The following is a 22581-nucleotide window of genomic DNA, read 5'->3' as shown; positions in this document are numbered from 1 at the left end:
CCTTCGAAGTCTTTCCTTTATTCTTGGAGGATGAGTGTTCTCAGCGGCAGAAGGGGGTCACTAGGGTCTAGTGTCCAGCAGGCAGGTCAGGATAGGTTCTTAAGTAGAAAAGGTCAGAGTTCATAAGGAAGACCCTTAGAACAAGTAATTGTTAGTTGAGGGCCCAGAGCCTTCACAGAAGACACCCTAGGAGGATTCTATCATGGGCCTGGGTGCACTGGCCGAGAGGACTCCCAATCACAGAAAACATCCTAAAACTACACAGGAATCACAAGAGACTCAAAGTAAGTATATACCCAAGCCAGCACAGTACCTTGGCATAGAAGATTTTGAAGTAGGAAGACTTTGGATTCTGCAGCCAAAAACCTGGTTGTTGAATTCATTCATCACGAAGACAAAAAACAGGACACTGGAAAGGACCTTTGCAGCAAAGATCACGGGGAAGGCTCTAGGCAAGGTTTTCCTTGCGGCTGGATGCGGTTCTGTGGATTTGGCGCCTTTTTCAGGAGCACAGAAGACAGAATATCGCTGGTTGGATTCCCATAATTTGCAAGGTCCAGCACTCTGTTGAGGGGACTGGAATCGTGCTTCTGGAAATCCTGCAGGAAGCCCACAAATGTTCATTTCGATTCGGAATTCAGAAGTCTGTGCAGCTAACAATGGCTTGAGGTCCCAGGGTATTGCAGCCGGCAAGGTCACAGCACGGCATGGGATGGCTCAAAATGCAGGTCTTCTTGAGTCTAGTTGGTCTCACCAGGCTCTGGGTCGAGGTAGTCGTTTTTGGAATCCCCAGGTCAATTTGAAGGAAGAGCTACAGCAGGCTCTGGTTACACAGCAGGCTCTCTGATCGCTGGAAATTGTTTCAGCCGCAAATTCTTCATCTTCCTCTTGGTTCCAGAGTTCGACTACCTCTTCAGCTTCCACGACCAGACTTTTACAGGAATCCAGACAATCAAACCGCATTGCAACATTAAAAATGGTGGGGTGGCAATCTTTCAAGGACAGCCATCCTCCCAGTTTGAACTGGAATCTCGCACTCAGGCTGGAAGAAAACGGGCTGCAGAGTTTTGGACTCCTCCCTCGCTTCCTGCCTTCACAGACACTCTGGAACCTGGGCGGGGAGTCCACAGGACTCCCGCCGAAGATAGAAATCATACAAAGGAATTTCCCGCCCTCGGTGTCCAGGGAAGGAACAAGAAAGGACAATGAACACTAGAATGGTGAAAGAACAAGACAGAGGCTATTTTGGTAAAATGAGCACCCATGGGAGCCTTTACCCGGGCTGTGGAAACTCGCTTTGCAAGAGAGTAAAGTAGTTGGATGCATTTAACAATCCATCTAGAGTACCAGCTTAAATACAGGGTTCCCTTCTCTACTAGCTGCAACAAAGACAGAGTTGGTCTGCCTTTTAGTGGTTTTGTTTTAGAAGGGTAATACACCACTTCTCTTACATCTAGTGTATGGAGGCTTCTTTCAGCAGAGTTATAAGGATGCTGAAAAAAAAATAGAAGGATGCTGAAAAAAGTTGGAAGTTTGATGGATTGGTTAACGTGGCACTTGGAAATTAATGTAGGCGCAAAGCGTGGGTGTGTGCGCATAGTACCACTGTGTCCTTATGAATGGTAACAAACTGGTCTTGAACTGAGAGAGCACGCAGTTCACAAACTCTCCGACTAGAGGTAATAGCAACCAGAAAATCAGTCATATTGGGGAGAGCCTTAAGACTAGCCTTATGCATTGGCTCAAAAGGAGGTTGCATTAGTCTTGTAAGAACAACATTCAAGTCCCACCCAGGAGTTGGGTTAGAAATAGGAGGTTGAAGTCTTTTAACCCCTTCCATGAATGCTTTAATCACTGGAATTGTACACCAGGAAACCTTGCACCGAGATGTGGTGTACACAGAGGGCAGCAAGGTGGACTTTTAGTGAGTTGAAAACAAGTCCTCAAACTAAGAGGTGCGTTAGATACAGGACTATATGTTTAGGTGAAATCAGTACTGTTGAGGTTTTTAGTATTGCACCAAATGACAAAACCTTCCCATTTACTGGAGAAACAATGTCTGGTGTTAGGTTTTCGTGCCCTTCTAAGAAAGTATATACATCTTTGAGGAAGTTGCAGGTTATGTTACGTTGAATTTGTATAGCGCCTTATATACCCGATTGATATGATCTCAAAGCGGTGTGGGTTGAACACCCTTAGGGACAGTAGTTCAGGTCAGTGGAGCAAGTAGGGTAGTAAAAGGTGCTTGTGTGCACTTGCTGTGTGCAGCAGGAGTGGTTTGGGTCGTTTGGCTGCATTCGAACGCTAGGTTCCCAAGACTTCAGGAGTGAAGCGGCTAAGTTGAGCATTTAAGGGCACAGGTATAGCATCTTCCCTTGGTCTGCAAAAGCATGTTCTATGGGCAAGGCAGTTTACTGGGTGGAGAGACTGACATTCTCATGAGATGAGAACCATGGCTGTCAAGCCCACATTGCTGCCACCAGGATCAGTGCGACTTGCTCCTGGTGCATCTGGTGAACTTTTCGGTTGAGTAGGGGAGCTGGGGGGCAGCGTGGGTAAATCTTCCTGACAAGATTACCAAGAGACCGTTCACTTTGGACTTTTACTGCAGTTACCTGGAGGCGTAATCTGGGCATTGTGCATTCTCCAGAGTTGCAACCAAGTCTGTCTGGATGACCCCATTCTGCAAAGACATTGTGCAAGACCTACATTACTCACCGTAATCTCATTTCTGATGATTATATCTCCTTAGATTCACATGCTGTGCATATAGTCCGATATTTAGTGGTAGTTGCGGAGTATTCCACCTTTTTTCAAAGATCAAAAAAGGACATCGACATGAGCGTGATTTATACTATCCCTAACGTGGCATGTAGTGTACCCAAAATACCTCACATGTCTAGCATTAATGGGTGTGACTTGCGCGATGTACTCTGCATCAAAAGACAGCCTCTCTGGAGTAGTGGTGCACTTTAAGGAGAACATTTACTGTAACATGTGCATCTCTAATATGGAGGTGCTTGCATAAAACAGTATAATGCATGGGATCCAGGAGCTAGGACATGATAGGGCAGAGGGGTGGAAATCACAATTCACCCACTAGTAGAAATTACAAATAGAATATAGTAGATAGTTGGGGTCTGATGAGTGGGAGATGGTTGGTATTGAAAGGGGTACATAGATGTTAGTGACCAGTGCAGCCATCCCACTGGCATTCAATTGATGCTAGTTAAAGCTTGTACACCTTGGTTACCAGAAGCAATTTAAAATACTGTACGATGTCTGTGATGCAAGTGCCAAAGATAGGAAACCAAGACTGGCACCACAAAAATCAGTTCCAGAAACCAGCTCACTCGACTACTCAAACACACTAACCTATACTAGTTTAATGCATCGACTATACATTAAGGTTGTACCTAAAACAGATGCACCAGCTCAAATGTGCATGTTGCAGGTACCTCTAAACAGACCCTCAAATTAATACTGAATACTTACCCAAGTTTGTATCTGCTCGCACCAACAGTTGTGTCTTTTTATTTCCTACAGGTTTCAAGTGCAAGGTGCCAACTCCCTTTTCTTTATATTCGTTATCTTTTTTATAAAACAATTTACATCTGAAACAAAAATAATGTGTAGCTTAACGTCCGAGTAAACTGCGTACATTTAGAATTGGTGAAAACAAAATGCAATAGTCCCATTACAAAACATTTTCTTGGGCTCAATAGACTTCATAAATGTTTATATTTTATTGCCAGTGATAACATTTCCAAGTTGGATAATGCAGTGCCGTTTCAGACTCCTGCAGTGTGTGTGTGTGTATATATATATATATATATATATATATATATATATATATATATATATATATATATATATATATATATATATATATATATATATATATATATATATATATATATATATATATATATATATATATATATATAAAGACGGACAGGATGAAGCAGGACAGCATGTTTTTCCAAACTTAAAATGAGAGCGGCACCTTTTGGTTCATTTATATTCGGAGTTGTACTCTCCATGCCCAAGAATCCAAAGTATCATTAAGGAGAAAGGCTGCATTGCATCAATTCTGTAATGGGGACGAATTGGAACAGTTATCCAGTTATTACAGAGACTTGCTAAAAAGGCATGCATTTGAACAGAAGTCCTATAGTTAAGCAACTATTTCTGCACATATGAAACGCTAATAAAACCATGCTCTACATGGAACATATAGATTGCTACACTGCTTCACAAAACACTGAAGCGCGATGAGTCGGCAGGAGAATGGCCGAATGAGTGGGCGGTGGTGATCTATATAATGTAAAGAGGTCTTGTATACCATACTTCCATTATTTTGGTGGCCCTGCTGTACGTGGCATTGCAGGAAAAAGGGGTTTTTAGGTGGAGAGAGAAAACCCAGATGCAAATCCAATGGTGCTGAAGCTTGCCAGTCAGAGGTTCCAGAGTCACTACTGTCAGTGTGATTCAAGGTGGGAAATGGCCCAAAAAAGTACATGTGTTTCTCATCCAGAAAACAGTTAGCTGCCGGCGGGTGTGTCGGAGACGGGGTGGGAGGTAAAGGAAGCATTGGCCAAGAGAAGTTCTAGGACTGCTCTGTTAAGGTACATTTGGCTTAAGTATATGAAATACTGTATATGTTCATTGTAGTACAAAATGGTACAATCTTCCAGTATTGTATCACAAGAATTGATGTTGGTTTGCATTTTACGGTTTTATTGCTGCTATATACTTGCATTTTTAGATTACCTAGGTCTGTTTTACAATTGATTGCTTTTATATATATATGATTTGTATTTTTTAGAAATTAATTATTTCAGAATAAAATTAGGATGATTAATGCAGTGCTTTGTAGGCAGTTTGCAACAGTGTACTAGGATTGTGTGAATATAATAAAGAGAGATTCATGGATTTCTGAAGGTAAAGTGATTTCTCTGCATGCAGAGGCATGAGAAGATCTGTAGCGTTTCCAATAAAACCATGAATTCTTTGCGAAGGCTGTATTGCTGGATGGAATTGAAGTACATAGTAGTTAACGAATATCTTGGAGGTAGATTCTGTGCCCAGACAGTGGCAGGCACAGTGGGCTGTGCATGGGTTTAGAAAGGACTCCTGTTAGACAAGGAGCTAGTAAAGTGTTTGGTGGGTTGAGGTGATGGGCTTGTGTCTGATGCTCAAATGAGGGCAGACAGAACAAAGCGTTTTAGGATTTTCTTAGTGAAATGCTTCTCAGGCGGAGTGAAGTGCAGATAAAAAAGGGGGAAGGAGCATTGGCAGGATGCAGGAAGGGCAAAGGTTGGAGACAGACAATATGGGGGACGGGGAAGAGGATCAAAACAGGGCTCGCTGTTAAGATTGTGTAATGGGAGTATTTTTTTAAGTTGGGAGTAAAAAGGGAATAGTTTCTTACCTGTAAATCCATTTCTCCAGCATTGGTATCTTTCATGGATTCACATGCTTAGAATATTCCCAGTCGTCAGACTGGGACCCCTCGGTACACATATATAGCCTTTTCCAATAGGAAAACTTCTGACACTTGTGTCTTATCTACGTCCTTTTAGGACCCGCCTACGCATGCTCCGTAGGCCGTCCCAGTATAAGAGGCCTGCCCCCGCGGCTCCCCTTCAGATTCCGGCCCCTCCAAAGTAGGAAGGGTTAGACTTATCAAATACATTACATTCCGGGGAGGATGGCGGGCGCATGTGAATCCATGAAAGATACCATTGCTGGAGAAATGGAGTTACAGGTAAGAAACTATTCCCTTCTCCCGCATTGGATCTTTCATGGATTCACATGCTTAGAATAGATTGTATAGCAGTAACACTTGAGACGGCGGAGAGAATGTAATGTAATATACCCTCAACATACTACACAATGCATATGTACAGTAGGAATAAGTTACCTCAAATAACCTAACCCACATAAAATAAACTGTCATTAAAAGGTAGACAACAGATTCTCCAAAGCGTGGCGCTTACCTTACTGAAACAGATGGCGCAGGGCAGCTCTTCCCATCTGCACCTCGTCCACATGCTGCCTGGCAAGGCAGTAGTGGCGGGTAAACGTGTGGGGCACTGACCATGCCGCAGCTTGGCATATGTCCGTCAACGGAATTCCTGCCCATAAAGCTGTTGAGGAGGACATCGATCTTGTAGAATGGGCTCTAGGATGTCCTTGCAGTGGCCTTACGGCCTTAGAGTGACAAAACGCAATCGTCGATGAGACCCATCGAGCCAATCCTTGTTTAGAGATTGCTTTTCCTTTCGTCGACGGACCATACGCGACAAACAGTTGTCTAGTAGACCTGAATTCCTGTGTACGATGTAGGTAAAATTTCAGAGCCCTCTTAACGTCCAGGGTATGAAGAGCTTTTTCTGCTGCCGATGATGGTGTGGCAAAGAAAGTAGGGAGAACAATGGACGAGTGTTTGTGATACACTGTCAGAACTTTTGGGACGAACATAGGATTACTTGCCAGGACTACTTTGTCCTTAAAGAATCTTAGGTATGGCGGGTCTACGACCAGCGCTTGCAGTTCCGAGATTCTTCTAGCTGATGCGATAGCAATCAAGAATGACAAATTCCACGAAATGAATTTTATGTCGGACGTGGCCATAGGCTCAAAAGGCGGTTTCATTAAGCCTGCCAGCACTGTATTGAGACTCAAGTCGGGGGGAAACGTTTTTCCAGGGGAAAAGCTCGAAATAAACCCTTCATGAAGTGTTTTACAAGTCTGTCGCTAAATAGAGGAGACGACTGCCTTTTCCTTGTGAACCTCGAGATGGCCGCCAGGTGCACCTTTATCGATGTGAAGGATAATCCCCTCTCCGCTAAGAGGAGCAGGTAAGGTAGAACTTGTTCCGGCGTCACCGACAACGGTTGTAGGCCCTGTTGTCCCCTACACCATTCACAGAACCTCCGCCACTTATAGGAGTAGGATTTGTTTGTAGAAGGGGCTCTAGCCGCTTGCAGAATTTTTTGACAATCCTCCCGAAACGTCTAAAGCACCGAACTCCGAAAAGTCAGGAGCCAGGCTGTAAGGTTGAGACTGTCCGGGTCGTGATGCCACACCGTGCCTTTTTCCCGGGATAGTAGGTTCGGGGCTTTGGGAAACCCTATGGGATGTTCCAGCGACAGGTGAAGCAGGTCGGAGAACCACGGTTGCCTTGGCCAGTATGGTGTCACTAGAATTACCCGGCAATTGTATCTGCGTATCCACTGTATTGTCCTCCGTATGAAGGGGAACGGGGGAAACCATAGAGGAACATGTCCGTCCATGGGAAGGAGAATGCCTCCTCCCCTGGAGCCCTCTTGAGGCCATCTGCTTGCCAATTGCTCGCATTTCTTGTTGTCTTTGGTCGCGAAGGCGTCCAGAGGGGGACCCCATTTCTCGAACACTTTCATCAGGTGAACTGTGTCCATTTCCCACTCGTGTATCTGGGCCATGCTTCTGCTGAGGGAGTCTGCTTGGGAGTTCCTCACTCCTGGAAGGTGATGAGCCACGATGGAAATTTTGTGCTTTAATGCCCAATGCCATGTTTTCTGGGCTTCTATGGAAATAGTTCTTGATCGCGTCCCTCCTTGTTTCCTAAGATAAAACATGGCTGTCGTATTGTCGGCCAGTATTCGTACTCGCGAGCCCTTGATGTGTGGTAGGAATGCCTTCAAGGCCCATCGTACTGCTCTGAGCTCTAACATGTTTATGTGTAGGAGTGACTCCGTTGGAGACCAGCGACCTTGCGTTTGGAGAGCACCCATGTGAGCTCCCCATCCGGTTAGGGACGCATCTGTGACTATGGTTCGCTGAAACTCCGGCTCCTGTAGGGGTACGCCGTTGTTCAGATTGTGGAAACTCTGCCACCACTGAAGGGTCCTAAGCAGCTTGTCGTCGATGGTTATCTTGTCTGACCACAATCCTTGAGCCTGCGTCCATCGGTCCGCGAGGAATTCCTGGACTGGCCTCATGAATAGGCGACAGTTTTCCACCAGATGGATGCAGGATGCTATGGCCCCTAGGACCGAAACATATTTTCTCACTGAGATCTTGGTGTTTCGCCGTAGTCGGCATGCTTGTTGATTGAGTCTTGAGGTTCTGTCGAGAGAAGGTTTCACTAGCCCTAACTGGGTCTCGAACTGTGCCCCCAGGAATACCAGCGATCTCGATGGCTGCAGAGAGGATTTTACGAAGTTTATGGCGAATCCCAGCTGTTGTAGAAGCTGCATGGTGGCTTGTAAACTTGTGTTGGTCGACGCTGGGGAGGATCCCCTTACCAGCCAGTCGTCGAGGTATGGGTATACATGGTGGCCTTGCTTCCTTAGCCAGGCCGCTACAGGAGCCAGGCATTTCGTGAACGTTCTGGGGGAGGTCTTGAGCCCAAAAGGAACAACCGTGAATTGGTAGCGAGTCCGCCCTATTACAAATCTTAGGAATTTCCTGTGTTTCCGACACATTGGAATATGGAAATACGCGTCCTGTAAATCCAGGGACGCTAGAAAATCCCCCTCTTGAACGGCGCGGATCACTTCCTGCAGAGTGAGCATCTTGAATTTCAGGCTCTTTAAAGACTTGAGATCGCGTAAGTCTAAAATGGGACACCATTTGCCGTTCAGCTTTTTTACGACGAAATATCTTGAGTAGACTCCTTGACCTCTCTGTGATGTTGGAACTAATTCTATCACGCCCTTTGCTAACATGAGTGTTACCTCTTGTTGCAGTATCTTCAGATGGGAATGAGCAGTGAACGCAGGTGGAATTTGCGGAGGGCTGTGTTTGAATTGTAGAGTGTCCGTTTCTTATAGTATCCAGCACCCATTGATCCGCCGTTATTCGTTCCCATTCGTCGACATATGCTGAAACTCTTCCCCCCAGAACGGTGTATTGTATGTCACTGCTGATCTTTATTTTGCTTGTCTCTCGACGACGACGGATATGATGGTCTTTTCCTGGAAGTCTGGAAGTTCCGGCGACTGTTTGCCGTTTGGGAGGCACGTCTGTATCCCTGGGAGGGGTAAGCTGATCTGCCAAAGGATCTGTCTCCAGATGCAGAGAATCTTGAATTACCTGAAGCCCCTCTAAAGGGACGAAAAGACTTGTAGTTTCTGCCACTCTGGAGGGCACCCAATGAACGTGCCGTGTCCGAGTCCTCTTTCATTCCCTTTAGGGCTTCGTCCACCTTCTCACCGAAAAGAAGGTCTCTCTCAAAGGGCATATCTAAAACTTTGTATTGTACTTCTGGCCTGAATTAGGTACACTTAAGCCATGACTGTCGACGTAATACGACCCCATTATTGACTTGCTTGAAGCCTGACTCAGCGAGATCCACCGTGATGTTTATTGCGTGATTTGAGGCTTCCTCACCTTCTCGGACGAGTAACATCGCTGCCTTCCTATGCTCTTCCGGAAGATGATCAAGCAACGGAGCTAGCCTGTGCCACATCTCCCTATCGTATCTGGCAACAATTGCCAGAGAGTTTGCGGCTTTTACTGTGGTCGCTCCCACGGATAGCACTTTTTTGCCAAAGGCATCTTGGCGTCTCGCTTCGTTCTCAGGAGTCGCCGCGCACTTGTGCTGCGCCTTCACCTTCCTCGCCGCTGCCACCACCGAGTCTGGCGTTGGTTGGGAGGATAAACACTTGGGGGTAGACTCTGGAGCCTTAAACTTTTTTTCCAGGCGTCCTTTCACTGCCGGCTCTGAAAACTGGTGACGCATTGTCTGCAACCCCTCCTTCCATACATGGTCTAGTATTGGTATCGAGAACACAGACCTTCTCTTACCCATGTGGTCGAACAAAAAACAGTCCTTTTTCTGTTCTTCCTGGGACAAACCAAATTCTTTGCATGCCTTCTCCATCATAGAATGGAATGACGCAATGTCGTCCGGAGGGGACGGGTGAGCTGGGCTTCTAGGGGTTTCCAACTCCACCTCTGACTCCCAGGTTGGATCCCTGGAGGGGGATGATGAGACAACCGACATGGCTCCCCTGTCAGACTCCGAATCTGGCAGCTCACCTTCCTCTTGTGCCAGCGCTGAGATTGGTGTGCGTAGGTGTGTCGGTTGATGGGACGGGCCCGGCTTGTCGACGGTGCCTGTGGTAGGTTTGCCAGAGGTAGTCTCTGGTCCAACGACTAACGACTGAAGCGTGGACAGAATTTCCAACGACAAAACAGATTGAGGATTGAGAAGAGGGGCAGATACCGGTATAACGGATCCCCTCGTCGACGACTTGTCAGCCACTCGTAGCCCTAGGTCTGCTGGGCCAGCTATTCTCTCATTCTCGTCCTCCGAGGACAGCAACACAGCCTGTTCTTGTAGTAAAGTATCCGGGGGGATTGGATCAAAAATTTCAGGCCTCCAGGCCTCCTGTAGAACCCCCGTCGACGAGGCCATCGTCGACGTCGTCGGTGGGACGGTGGATGCCACCTGCGTAAGTGGCAGGGTGGAGGCCGATGACTTGGCCGCCGTCGACGATGAGTTAGCAGGTGGTTTTGGCGGTCCCGCCTTTTCCACACTTGGCTTGCTTTACTCGACTCGTGGTCGATCTGTGATGATCGCCCGAGGAGGATTTCCTTTCCTTTTCATGCTTTTTTGATGAAGATGATTTCTTTGACGAGGAGTCTCTCGTTGAGTGACTTCCAGACGACTCTTTTTCCGTCGGTCGAGATTTCTTCGCCGGTGGTTCAGACGAGGTAGCGCGGCGTGATGTTTTCGCCGATTGTGTGGAGCCTACCTCCAAAGGGGGGGTATGCCCCCGCTCCATCATTCAGCCATGCCACCAGTCGTCGAATGCGGTCTTTGAGGGTTTTTTGAGAAAACCCTTTGCATATGTCGCAGTTATCCGCCGAATGATGAGGGTGGAGGCAATATATACAATCCATATGTCCGTCCCCCTCGTAAACATTTTTCAAGCCGCACATGGGCGGAACAGCGCTTTTCCTGAAACGGATGACATTTTCTGTACTCAAATTCCAGTAATGCAACCTTGTACAAAATAGTAAGACAACACGAGGAGATCCCACTACTTTGGAGACGGTTGAAATCTTAAGGGAAGCCGCGGGGGCGGGCCTCTTATACTGGGACGGCCTACGGAGCATGCGTAGGCGGGTCCTAAAAGGACGTAGATAGGACACAAAAGTGTCGGAGGTTTTCCTCTTGGAAAAGGCTATATATGTGTACCGAGGGGTCCCGGTCTGACGACGGGGAATATTCTAAGCATGTGAATCCATGAAAGATCCAATGCTGGAGAAAAGTAATGACAATTTCCAATTGGGGGTGTTTTCTTTAGCAAAGTAAAAATATATTTGAACTCCAACAGTCATTTTAAAATCCATAATTTTGAAAGTAGGACTACGTGAAATAAACAAATACATTCTGCTTCACATTAATGATCCTACTCCCAGGCAGTAACATTACAGCTCATTTCTGGGACACTGCTCTTCTTTTAGCACAGTTACAAATATAGCCACCTATTTGCGGGGCAGAAGCAGGAGTCAAGTTCCTGGGTACCCATTTTGTATTTGTTACAAGTATTTCTCCAGTTTTGTGTTGGGTGTCAACTGTTTTTAGGGTGTAAAAATGACTGGACACACTTATCTGTAGGCCTGGGTAAGCAATAAAGGAGGCACACTAGGATCAAAGGGGTGAGTACATGAGAAGGAGCAAAGGGTGGAGGAGCAAGGAGCAGGTGGAAAAATAGGGGAATGTTAAGCAGGTGAGGGAAGCGAACAAAAGGGAAGGGACACAGTAGAATTGTGTCTGCCCACACAAAGGTAGTACTTTCTAGAACCCTGGAAAGGCTTTGTATTCCCTTTTAAAAAGAGGCAAAAGGCCATAAACTAGTCCTTCGACCCAGGTGGCCAAACCTCTTCATTGTGGGTTTGAGGAGGAATTAGGAGGCAAAGGACCAGGGCCTTGCTTCTAAAAATGGATGAAATCCCAGAGAAGTCTGAAACGATATTCGCTATTAGGTGCATCAAAATAGTTTGTGGCACATTAAATAGAACCTGAACGTTGCTATATTTGAGAGAATAGGTAGAGACTTAAGAATGGGGTGGGGGCGGTTGGTGGGTGTTAGGACAGTTTTTCTAAAGTCATTCCAAGACTTCATAAAAACATCTCAGGTAGTACATAAGCTCCACTCTTAGTAGAATGCTGTACCACCCAAGAATGTGGGTAGAATAGACAGAGCAGCCAGGCTCATTTTAGGAGTGAAACAGGGCTGTAACTTACAAAGAAATTGTAGCTTGCATATGGTACAAAGAAACACTCAATCACGCTTTATATTGTAAACAAATGAAGGGTTTATTTAAATACAAGTAGGCCAAGATAAATATTAGGGGTTTATGGGCCTTGCATCGACTGCCAAACCGTCGAATGACATACCATTGTAAAAAAGCATCAAAAAAGCATCAAATGCATTTAAAAAAAAAATGTAAAGGGGGGGAAAATCGCCTCCCTAGCCCCCCTTTTTTAACCTTTAAAACCCAATATAATTAAACTAAACCCTTTACCATTGAAAAAAAAGCATTCAATGCTTTTTTGTTCAATGCATTTTTTCCAAACGGTACGACATTAGACGGTTTGGCAGTCGATGCAATGACCAGATACCATATTGGGGAAGCAAGTACTATAAGATTATTTATTTATTTTTTTTAAATTGGATTGTTCATTCATAACGTGCATATATAAACAATTACAAAAAAAACAACTCAATACTTCTCGGTTAGAACCCAAAGTATAACCTTATTTCGATTACAACAGGCAGTCAAGGCGAGTCAAACCTACAACACATTCAGAATGGCAGTCGGCTATTCTTGGGTAGTAAAACTAGGTTAAATATACTTTTAGAACACAATTAGTAATTCAAGGGTAGTAGACCCAGTCAGTCATGCTGTGACACTCAGTTACAGAAATCAATTAATAAACCAACCCAGTTACAAGTATACACCTTGTAACATATTACTTTGTAGAACACCGTTCAGCGCTAGTAAAGGAACTCCTACTTTCTGGAGGGGCCTTGAGATACTCAATGATGGATATGAACACGCAACCGTTTTAGAATGCACTTAGCAATTCAGAGAAAGCAAAACATTACACTCCAAGACGCAATGTATTTCAAGCCAAGTAATTGACCTATTGGTACATAACTATCCGCTACCTAACAGCTAGTTATACCTAGTATACTCCTCGGAGCTATACAATACAGTTTCTAAGGTAAGTAAGAATGTTATGGAAGTATTAGAATAGCACTAATGCAATTCAGGGAAAGCACAATCCAGTGTTAGAAGTTTAGAAGAGCAGCAGCTATTCAACGCAAGTAAAGACCCATATACTTTTAAGAGGGGCAACCACCAACTCAAAGACAATTATTAACTCCAAGACTGTTTTAGCTCTGTATAAAGCAGATAAGGGAAAGGAAAACCCAATGGTACACTAAGACGCAGTGTATTTCAAGGTAGGTAAAACCCTATTGGTAAGCTTTTATATTCCTTCAGGTCAGAATAATAAAACCGTCCCAATACAATACTTTTTCAGAAGGTTGGGGTGAGGGACACCATTCAAATTAAGCAAAATAACATACTTTTTCATGTGACTGCTTTAATAGTAGTGGCTCACGCCCACAATTGTTACAGGTAACTAGTAGTTTGCACCAACAATTGTTAGTTACACCAACGTATTTAAGTACTTTTACCCTGGTTATAATTTCCAGACAGAATCCTTATCAAATTTCTTCCCTATTCTATAGCTACAGTTTTCTCAGAGGCAGAGGAGGTGGTCTAGGAGCCATCTGTAGGCAGGTCAGGATAGAGTCAGTTGCAGGAAAATCAGCATTCCAGAGGATATCGCTTCAACCAAGTAAGTATTCACTTTAGAGTTAAACGTGTTCGGGGACTACTGAGGAGGCTCCCCTATATGTGTTCCAGCATTAGGCCTTGGCAAGTGGTGTGGCCAAACTCCCAACCAAACAAAATCACCTATTCAGCATCACAGGATTCATACAAGGCGTAAGGTAAGTATCAGCCAGCAGAGTACCTTAGGAGAAAAGAAGAGCCGAGTGGATGCCTTCAGGATGCAGGAGCACAGGACCTGGTGCCTGGATTCTTGGTCTGGAGACGAAAGAACTGGACATTGGATGGGAACTTGCAACAGCAGTCAGAGGATGCTTCCAGCAAAGGTTTCTTCATGGATTCTCATAGCTCTGTGGATTTGGCACCCTTTTACCGCAGCTAGATTAAGAACAAATATCGCCGGCCAGATTCTCTTCACGGTCTCGATCCTGCACTCTGGTCAAGGGACTCTTCAAGGATTTGAATTGTGTCTCTGGAGGTCCAGCAGGAGTCCACCAAAGTTTCAGCTGGATTCAGACTTCGGAAGAGCATGCAACACACGCCGGTTCAAGGGTATTGGCAGTTTGCAGCCCAGAAAAGTCACTGCACGTCATGGGATGCCTCAAAATGCAGGTCTTCTTAAGACTAGTGCATCTCAGCAGCCTCTGGATAGGAGACGTTGCATTTTGGACCCCAGATAGATTGGGCTGGTTACACAGCAGGCTCTCCGGATGCTGAAATTCGCTACAGACGTCTTTTCCTCTTCGGGTTCAACTACAGGGGTCAACTTGTCAACACCTTCCAGGTTCGGAGTATTTATCAGGAACTACAGCACAACTTCTGCAAACTCTCCCTGCAGTTAACAGACCGGGGTAGTCTGGCTCTCCACTCAGGACAGCCAACCCCCAGCCCCCGTTGGGAACTGGTTCCCTTGAAGCAAGGTGAAAGACAAAGGGCTACAGAGTTTTGGACTCAAATCCTGCCTCCTCAGACACTGGCGATTGCAGGGATTACAAAGGATTGTCAAAGACAAAACCTCCACGGAGGAGTTTCTGCCTAGAATGACAGGGGAAGACCTCAAACACGGATATATATATATATATATAGATATATATAGATATATATATATATATATATATATATATATCACTGCCACAAGCCATTCACGTAAACTTGTAACTAACAAAAATGTTACAGGTAAGCGTGAAAGGAGATACAATGCATCTCCCCAGCACTCCACATACTGCTCACTATATGAAATGTAAAAGGGGATGAAAACCCCTCTTTACTGCTTGGGAACTGTAGCTCGCCCAAGTACATTAAAGATAAATTAACAGGGAAGCCCAAAGTGACAGGAAACTAACTCCAATCACACACTGTGGAGAGACATAAAAAGGTCCCCCATAAAAAGAGAAGGATAGTTTGTAAAACAATTACAATCTCTTAAAGAGAGGCACGTAAAGTTTCATCCCAGCAATATTAGTGCCCACAATTATAACCTATGAGGGAACAAGTACTGCCAAAGCCAGTAGGTTGAGAGGAGTGCCTTTAGAAAGCCAGGACAGCCAAAATCAATGGTCAAAGTCAATAATTCTGATGCACATAAAGTCTCAACAAAGTTAGTAAGTTCAGAAGAAAATCATTAACTCAAGTGAGCTACTTTGAAGAGAGCAGAAGCTGTTAGGTCAGTGCAAGTGAGTTGAGAGCAAGACAGGAAGCACAATTTATGGCTAAAAGGTAAAACGTCCAATCCCCACAGAACCTGTGACTTGAAGGAAAATGTTCCAGATGGATTACTCCTTGCTACAGCTTGGCAGACCCTTGACCCTGGTCGTGGTGACCAAAGGGAGGCGGTCTGGCGGACTCCTGCGGCAGTACTCGGGAGAGGGACTCACCAGTAATGGATTTCCCTTTTTTCAGGGCACAAGTGTTTTGGCACCTTTTCCTCTGCATCAATGAAGAACGAGAACTCTAGTTGGAAGAAGCTTGCTCTCCGGTCCTGGACTCTGGGGTGAGGGGGACTCTGAATCAAGATTTCCTGCTTCGATAGGGTCCTCTGGATGCCCACGAAGATTTGGACGGATTCGGATTTTGCAAGACGATGCACTCATCAATGATCACAGGACCCCCCCCCCCCTGGCATTGGGCTTCTGCAAGTCTGGTGAGCCAAATGGAAGCTCGTCTTGAGGCTAGTTGGTCCCACCAGCCCTAGGGAGGCAGTCATCCCGAACAGGTCTTCCCAGTCTATATGTAAACGGGGTCAGCACAGCTGCAGGGCTTCACCAGGCACTTCACAGTCCAGGAGGGTGGTGCTGGTGTCTCGTCACGTCTTCTTCAGATGTTCCTCTCCAGTGGTCGACTGCCTTTAGTACCAAAAATCAATTTTTACGCGATTTCCCTTTCATTCACAGACTGCTGTCAATCACACAGCAGGGTGGCTGTGCTTTCAGGACAGCCAGCTGGCCAAACAGGACTGGTTTCACTCAGGCACACCTAGAGTGAAAGGACAGGGGCGTTTCAGGACCTTCCCTCACTTCCCGCCTTTCCAGACACTGGAGCCTGCGCGGGCTTCAGGGCTGAAGCCCGCCAAAGCACACAAAAGACTCAAACCTGTTTCAACTGAGTAAAAGCCAAGAAGAGACTGACCAACAGAAAAATGGCAAAAAAAGAAGACTGGGGCAATTTTGGAAAAATGGCCACCGATGGGTGCTGTACCGCAGCTGAGGATTCACTCTGCGGTAAAAGTGCACACTGGTAGTAAAATTAAACCACTGCCACCAGCCATTTAAAGTATGTTCGTCTAACAAAAAATGTCACATGAGAAGTGGGATAAGGAATTTTTAAGTAACCCCCCCACCACTCTAAATACGGTGGTGGGTGATGGTCCAACAAAGAGAACGGTTAAGTAAAACAAGGATCATCTTACTATACTTGGGAACCGTAGTTCACCCAAGAAAATGTAATTAAAGATTTAGAGAAGTTGAAGGGTCCTCCAAGTGGCACTGCACTAAGGTGCTGTGTGTCACCATGCAATAGCAGATGCCTATGGAATTTGTCCGACTCCATAAAACAGTAAAACGCACAAATCCTACTCAGGAAAAATACAGGAGAGCGTGAGGAAAAAGGTCCCATTCACTCAGGAGGAAAAAAATCAAAAGCCCCAAGTCCAGCAAAAGAGCTGGAGGTTGCCATGGTTGAAGGGAATTAGCACAGAAATGAAAATACCCCAACACATAGGTCAGGAAGATTTATCATAATTATGAAAATCTTACCCAAGAGTGGCAAGGCAAAGGTTGGAGCGCTTCGCACCAGAGTGCTTTGATGTAATCTGCATCCCAAGCATCAGCTTTGGACGCAAAAGATATCTTGAAATTTGAGATCATGCCACAAATCGGGCCAAGGGGATTAATACATAGGCTGGTCTGGTTGGGAATGAATGAAAATCTGCGTCAATGCAGACTTCTTGTTGTGATGGACTTTAATCTATGGGTTCAAGCAGTAGAGGTAGCCATCTGACAACAGCAACCAGCTGCATTACCCTGGCAAGAGCTCTAATCTTGTCAAAACTAGATTATTGCAATGCCCTGTACCTAGGAAGTAACAAATACATCACCAATTAAATCCAGATTTTACAAAATAACGCTCTCAGAGCAGCCTTAAGCATTCCCAAAAAAGCTCACATCTCAGACATAAGGAGAACCAACAACTGGCTTACCACAAAAGACAAAATCTCTTTAAAAGTAGCCTCACTAACACAAATCTCTCAACAACGCTTCCCCACAATACCTCAGACCGATTCCAGAGACAGTCCTCCAGCCGCCCCACCAGAACAGCCAACTCCAACCTCCTGACTGTGCCGAGATTTAAACACATCAAAACCAGAGGAAGTAGCTTCCCGGTTAAAGCCGCCCAACATTGGAACTCCCTTCCTCCAGCCCTAAGAGCAGATCAGCCATACCTACACTTCAGGCATAACCTCACCCACTTGATCAAGGAAAATGACCATTAAAGCCCACTGCCACACACCTACACCTTACTCTCCCGGTCTACATTACTTGTACACAATCTGTATATTTGCCAGTGGACCTCTCAGTAATGCAACTTAACCGCTACATCTTCGCTTTGTATCTACTCTGTATATTCTGTATATGCCTACAAAGCATTGTTATTTGACTGCATGGTATCTCCTAAAACCTTCTTGATTGTACATAAACTGAAAACCTTCTTGTTGGCTATCTGCACCCCGATACCCTTGGGTCTGGTGCGCGTTAGAAATAATAAAACAAACATCCCAGAGGTTGATATGAACCAGGATATACCAATCTCCAACAGGTAGAGGGATGTACTTTGCCCTCCTCAAAGCTTCCTCTACATGGAGGTGCAGATTGTTTTCCTGATTTTGGCCAAACGTGCTTGCTTCGCTCTTAGCGCTGGGGAGGAACCAGTGCCATGGCACTAATGAGATGGGTGAACCAATTTGTACTTTCTCAAAAACAAAAAAGGAAAAACGGACCTGTAGCACCATGGATTTCACCAGCCAAAGAAGTCAAAAGCACAGTCCTTTAGTTAGAACAAACAGTCTAGAAAAGAAACAAAAACGTAGTGTAGAAAGAAAAAAAGCCAGGAGAAAATGTGTCTGGGTGGGAGGATATAGGAAATGTGGTTGACCTGAAGACTGGCAGAGTATTGGGGCTGCTCACCTCTTGGACTAGGGTGTGCACTTATGGCGTTCAACAATGGTTACAACAACAACAACTGTTGGGTTAAGATGCTTAAGAATAAGGTTACTTTGCTCCCAAACCTCCTGCTGTTAAGGACAATACTTCTCACTTATTGCCAGTCTATACTACGAAACATACGTTCAAAGGACTAATCTCAGATACACTGAGAATCACATGCATGAAGGAATCCAAGCATACATTTTGATATTTTAAGAGCCATTTAATTATGCCCAAGCAAAGTGTGCTGTTTGCAAATCGGTCATTGATAAGTAGACATTTATTTATAATGGCAAGTGAAAATTCCAGTATAAATGTTCAAAGGATTTTAAACTTGTTTGTGGTATGTGTTTTGAGTGCCCCTATGAACTGTGAGAAGCACAACACAGGCACCGAGAATGTGCATCTTTAAGTAAATCCTCCAACCATAAAAACCCTAGTCTGCATTATGTATGCAGACCTAACCTCATCACATCAAATCAACTATGCGACAAAGCCGCTACTTACACATTCACATTTCAGCTGCTTATTTACCTACCTGACCTCTCACGGAGCCTCTGCCATCATGGCCATCATCCTTTCACACTTACACTATGCCAACACTCTAAAACTGGGAGCCACCACAATAAGAATAAGAAAACTCCAATGGGTACACAAAACAGTCGCATAGCTCCTCCTAACTGTAGGCCCAAAAGAACACTTCACCAGCCCTCTCTCCTCCATTGGTTTCCGATCGGGGGTTGATCCGCCTTCAAGGCATTATGCATCACCCACTGAGTTCTTCCCAATACAGGACAATATAAACTTACACACTACAGACGTACCAAAAAGCTTAGATCAGCCACAGCACTGCTCATCATTCCAGTGACAAAATCATAATGGGGGAGGGGGAGGGTGAGACCTATGCTTTCTCAGTTCAAGCAACCACCAACTGGAACTCGATCCTTTTAACCATCCAACGCATACAAAGATTGCCTCGCCTTCAGGAAGGCGCTCAAAACCTGGCTCTCGCCTTCGACAGCCTGACAAACTCACCTCATCTCCTGGATGAATTATTACTCATTGTTAGGAAAGTTCTCTTTTTAGCAACTTTCCCCAACCTTTTCTATGGATCGTCAAACATTTTGCTTCCGTTTTTGTACTCCCTCCTGCACTTTTGCTCATTGATATGGGGAACTGACCAGTCCTTAAGGCTGTCAGTAATGGGAAACTCAAGTTTCCTTTTACATGTTCTCTATATTTTGTGTAACGTTTTCGTTGCACAATGCATCTTACAATGCAGTGCAGTGCAATGGGGTTTCTTTTGTACGACCCTAGACTACAAAAGTGATTTCTTTGGTTACTTTAGACGTGGCCCAAGGACAAACTGGTGGCAGCAGTTATTTTGATGCTTGTTACTGTACTTTGTTAGCCTTTCCACGTTTGGCTACCAACAGTGGTTTGTGTCCCAACATGGCTGGGCCATGAGGTTTGTTTGTTCCTTAGCCATTTTGTCCGGTTTCCTCCTTGTTGCCTTGCCAGGAAATTCCTTTTATGGTAAGCACTGCCCGGTAAAGCCATGCTTTTGGCAGGCTAGTGCAGGGCCATGTGTGTATGCTCCCAGGAAGTGGGTTGGGACTGTCTGGTTCCAATCTACAAACTAGTTTCTGTTGCATGAGTTTCACCATCAGTGGTCCTGATGGGTGTGTGCGAGGTGCAGATCTTCCATTGGGTGGGCTGAGTTAGTCTTGCATGAGTTTCTGAATAAGAAGAGCAGTCCTGTAGCCATTCCTCAGAGATCCTGTGAGGAGACAAGTATCCTGCCAAGCTGTGACGATGTCAGAAGATCCGTAAACCCATCCTAAGGTCTGGCGACCAACTTTTACTGCAGTCCCAGTAGAGCCCTGGCTGGTGATCTTTAGAAGGCATTTGGTGATACTTTCAGTGGTGGTATCAACTATCCCAGATGTCTGCTTGGTGTCCAGCCACCTGGAGTTTTCAGAGGTATCCCCAGAACCATCCTATGGACTGACCAACTCCAGCTAAGGTCACCGCTGTAGAGAGGTCGTGGTTCCGCATTTTCAGCTTGGAACTTGGGGATCCTCAGCTTGCTGTACAGGAGTCGCTCTTGTGAAATGTTGGCATTCCAGCATCAACAGGATGCACGGTAAGCAGCAGACTGATGGGGACATCTGTCTCCCCACACTTTTGTCGGCGTGCACCATTGACCGTCTCAGTAACCTGCTTTCCGGCATCAAGTGGACCGTCCTGAAGAGTCCTGAACCTGTGTGTTAAGTATTTCTGAACTCTGTCCAGGAGGGGCAGAGGTTCAGAAGGCCAACCTAGTTTCTTGGAACAGGGTAACCTCTGGACAAGCCAGACCAATCAGGGTAGCTATGGCAGGCGGTCAAGACTAAGTCTCAGGAGGGGTGAGGGTGACTGAAGGACCTCAATGAGCACACAGAGCAAGGACACTTACAAATTACTCCAGACAGTTGTTATATTAAAAATAGACACATTTATTACAAGGCCTTTGTAACACAGACTATAGCAAAGAATCACAGTAACACTAAGTAAACCAATACATTAAACTCAATACAATATACATACATGACCAGTGGGGTCTCTAAAGGGATGACTACACGAAATATGGTAACAACCTACAGGAGAATGAAATGGGCAGTGCAGTTAATCTTTAGTCCCAATTCAACATCAGTTAGTCACCCAACTAAGAGACAGTCCAAGTCCTAAGAAGAGTGGAGCCTTGTGCTCAATAGTAAATGTGTGCCAATGCCCACGGTTTGTCCAATGGACACAGCAGGGCCTCTTTAGGGGTCTAACAGCTCGGGAAGATGGATAAGGCGATGAAGAACAAGTTCTCACTATTCAAGACGGACCTCCACTTTAAGGCAGAGGCAGGTCGAGAGTTCGGGATGGAGTCGCTATTACGCAATCGCAGTGGACAGGAGAGGGGCGCCCAGGGGCCACTTGTGCGTAAAGTTGGGCTCTGACGCTAGGAGCCACCGGTTGGGGCAAAGATTACTCACTGGTCCCTGAGGCAAGGAGACCCAAACTTCAGCAGGTTGGTCCAATTCGGTTGCAGGTTTGACAGCGGCAAAAAGGACGTCTCGGCACCTTTTAGTTCCTGAGTTCCAGTGAGGATTCCCAAACGGGAGAGTGGCGATTTCTCCGCTCTGAGTGGATGAATCATCCCGGTTTCACTGAAGCAGGCTTCAGGGGCAAGAGGGTCACAAATGCAGCAGACTTGCAAAGGACGTTGCCGCAGCAGGGCAACACGATAACTGCGTTTACTCTGGTCCCGGTGCACTCGTCTCACTTCAGACCTGGGAATGCCAAGTGTACGAAATTCAGTGTCAGGGTGCCGTGGACACAGCTAGCAGTATACAAAGTTTCGAGGGTCTCCTAGAAACGACGGCGGAGACAGAGCAAAGGTCCTGCGTAAGCTGGTCAGCCCACTGGTTGGCCCAGGGACACTTCAGAGAAAGCCTACTTGCATGTTTTGATGAAGGTGCCAAGAATAGTTGGTCCCACTATTCCAATGGGTCGAAGCGTCTTCGCAGACCTTCTCGGACGACCAGATGCAGAGGGGTCCCACGGGACGACAGCGGGTGCAGGGTGCCAAGCCTTCCAGCGGGTCACCAGCGGTTACTCGACTCAGCTTCGTAGTTGCAGGATACTTGGATCCCATCCTTTGTTCAGTGAGAACTCAGGAGATCGACATGGAAGTGGTGTTTCCAGCCTCCTCTAATCCAAAGTTGCCATTGCGCCAAAACAGAGAGGACCCAATGGGAGATCTGCTCACAAACACTCACTCCATATGTGGACCAATCACAGACCACGGTGGTCTCAGGCATTCAGGATACTCCAGACTCTCTGGCACCCAGGACGTGTACTGGGACCAGACATCCCAGCCCACATCCTGGAGGCACACACACAAAGCATGCAGAAGCCCGCAAAAGCATTGGGATTTGTGGGAAAATGCATGACCAAAGAAGGACTGGCCCGGGTCGACTTG

At 45.8% G+C, this 22581-nt stretch overlaps 1 protein-coding gene across 7 annotated transcripts in view; it reads right to left on the bottom strand.

The window, feature by feature from the left end:
- Positions 1–22581, bottom strand: part of NUP50 (nucleoporin 50) — a 431487-nt gene that overhangs the window by 74113 nt on the left and 334793 nt on the right. For all 7 annotated transcript variants that reach the window (XM_069628169.1, XM_069628172.1, XM_069628173.1 and 4 more), the window contains one exon: positions 3496–3614. In XM_069628169.1, coding sequence (XP_069484270.1) covers positions 3496–3614 — 119 coding nt within the window. The remainder of the gene's footprint in view (positions 1–3495; positions 3615–22581) is intronic.

Source organism: Ambystoma mexicanum, chromosome 12, assembly GCF_040938575.1.
Source record: "Ambystoma mexicanum isolate Mex_15411 chromosome 12, UKY_AmexF1_1, whole genome shotgun sequence".
In the NCBI taxonomy this organism is placed as follows: domain Eukaryota; kingdom Metazoa; phylum Chordata; class Amphibia; order Caudata; family Ambystomatidae; genus Ambystoma; species Ambystoma mexicanum.
This window is presented reverse-complemented; position numbering and strand designations above follow the sequence as displayed.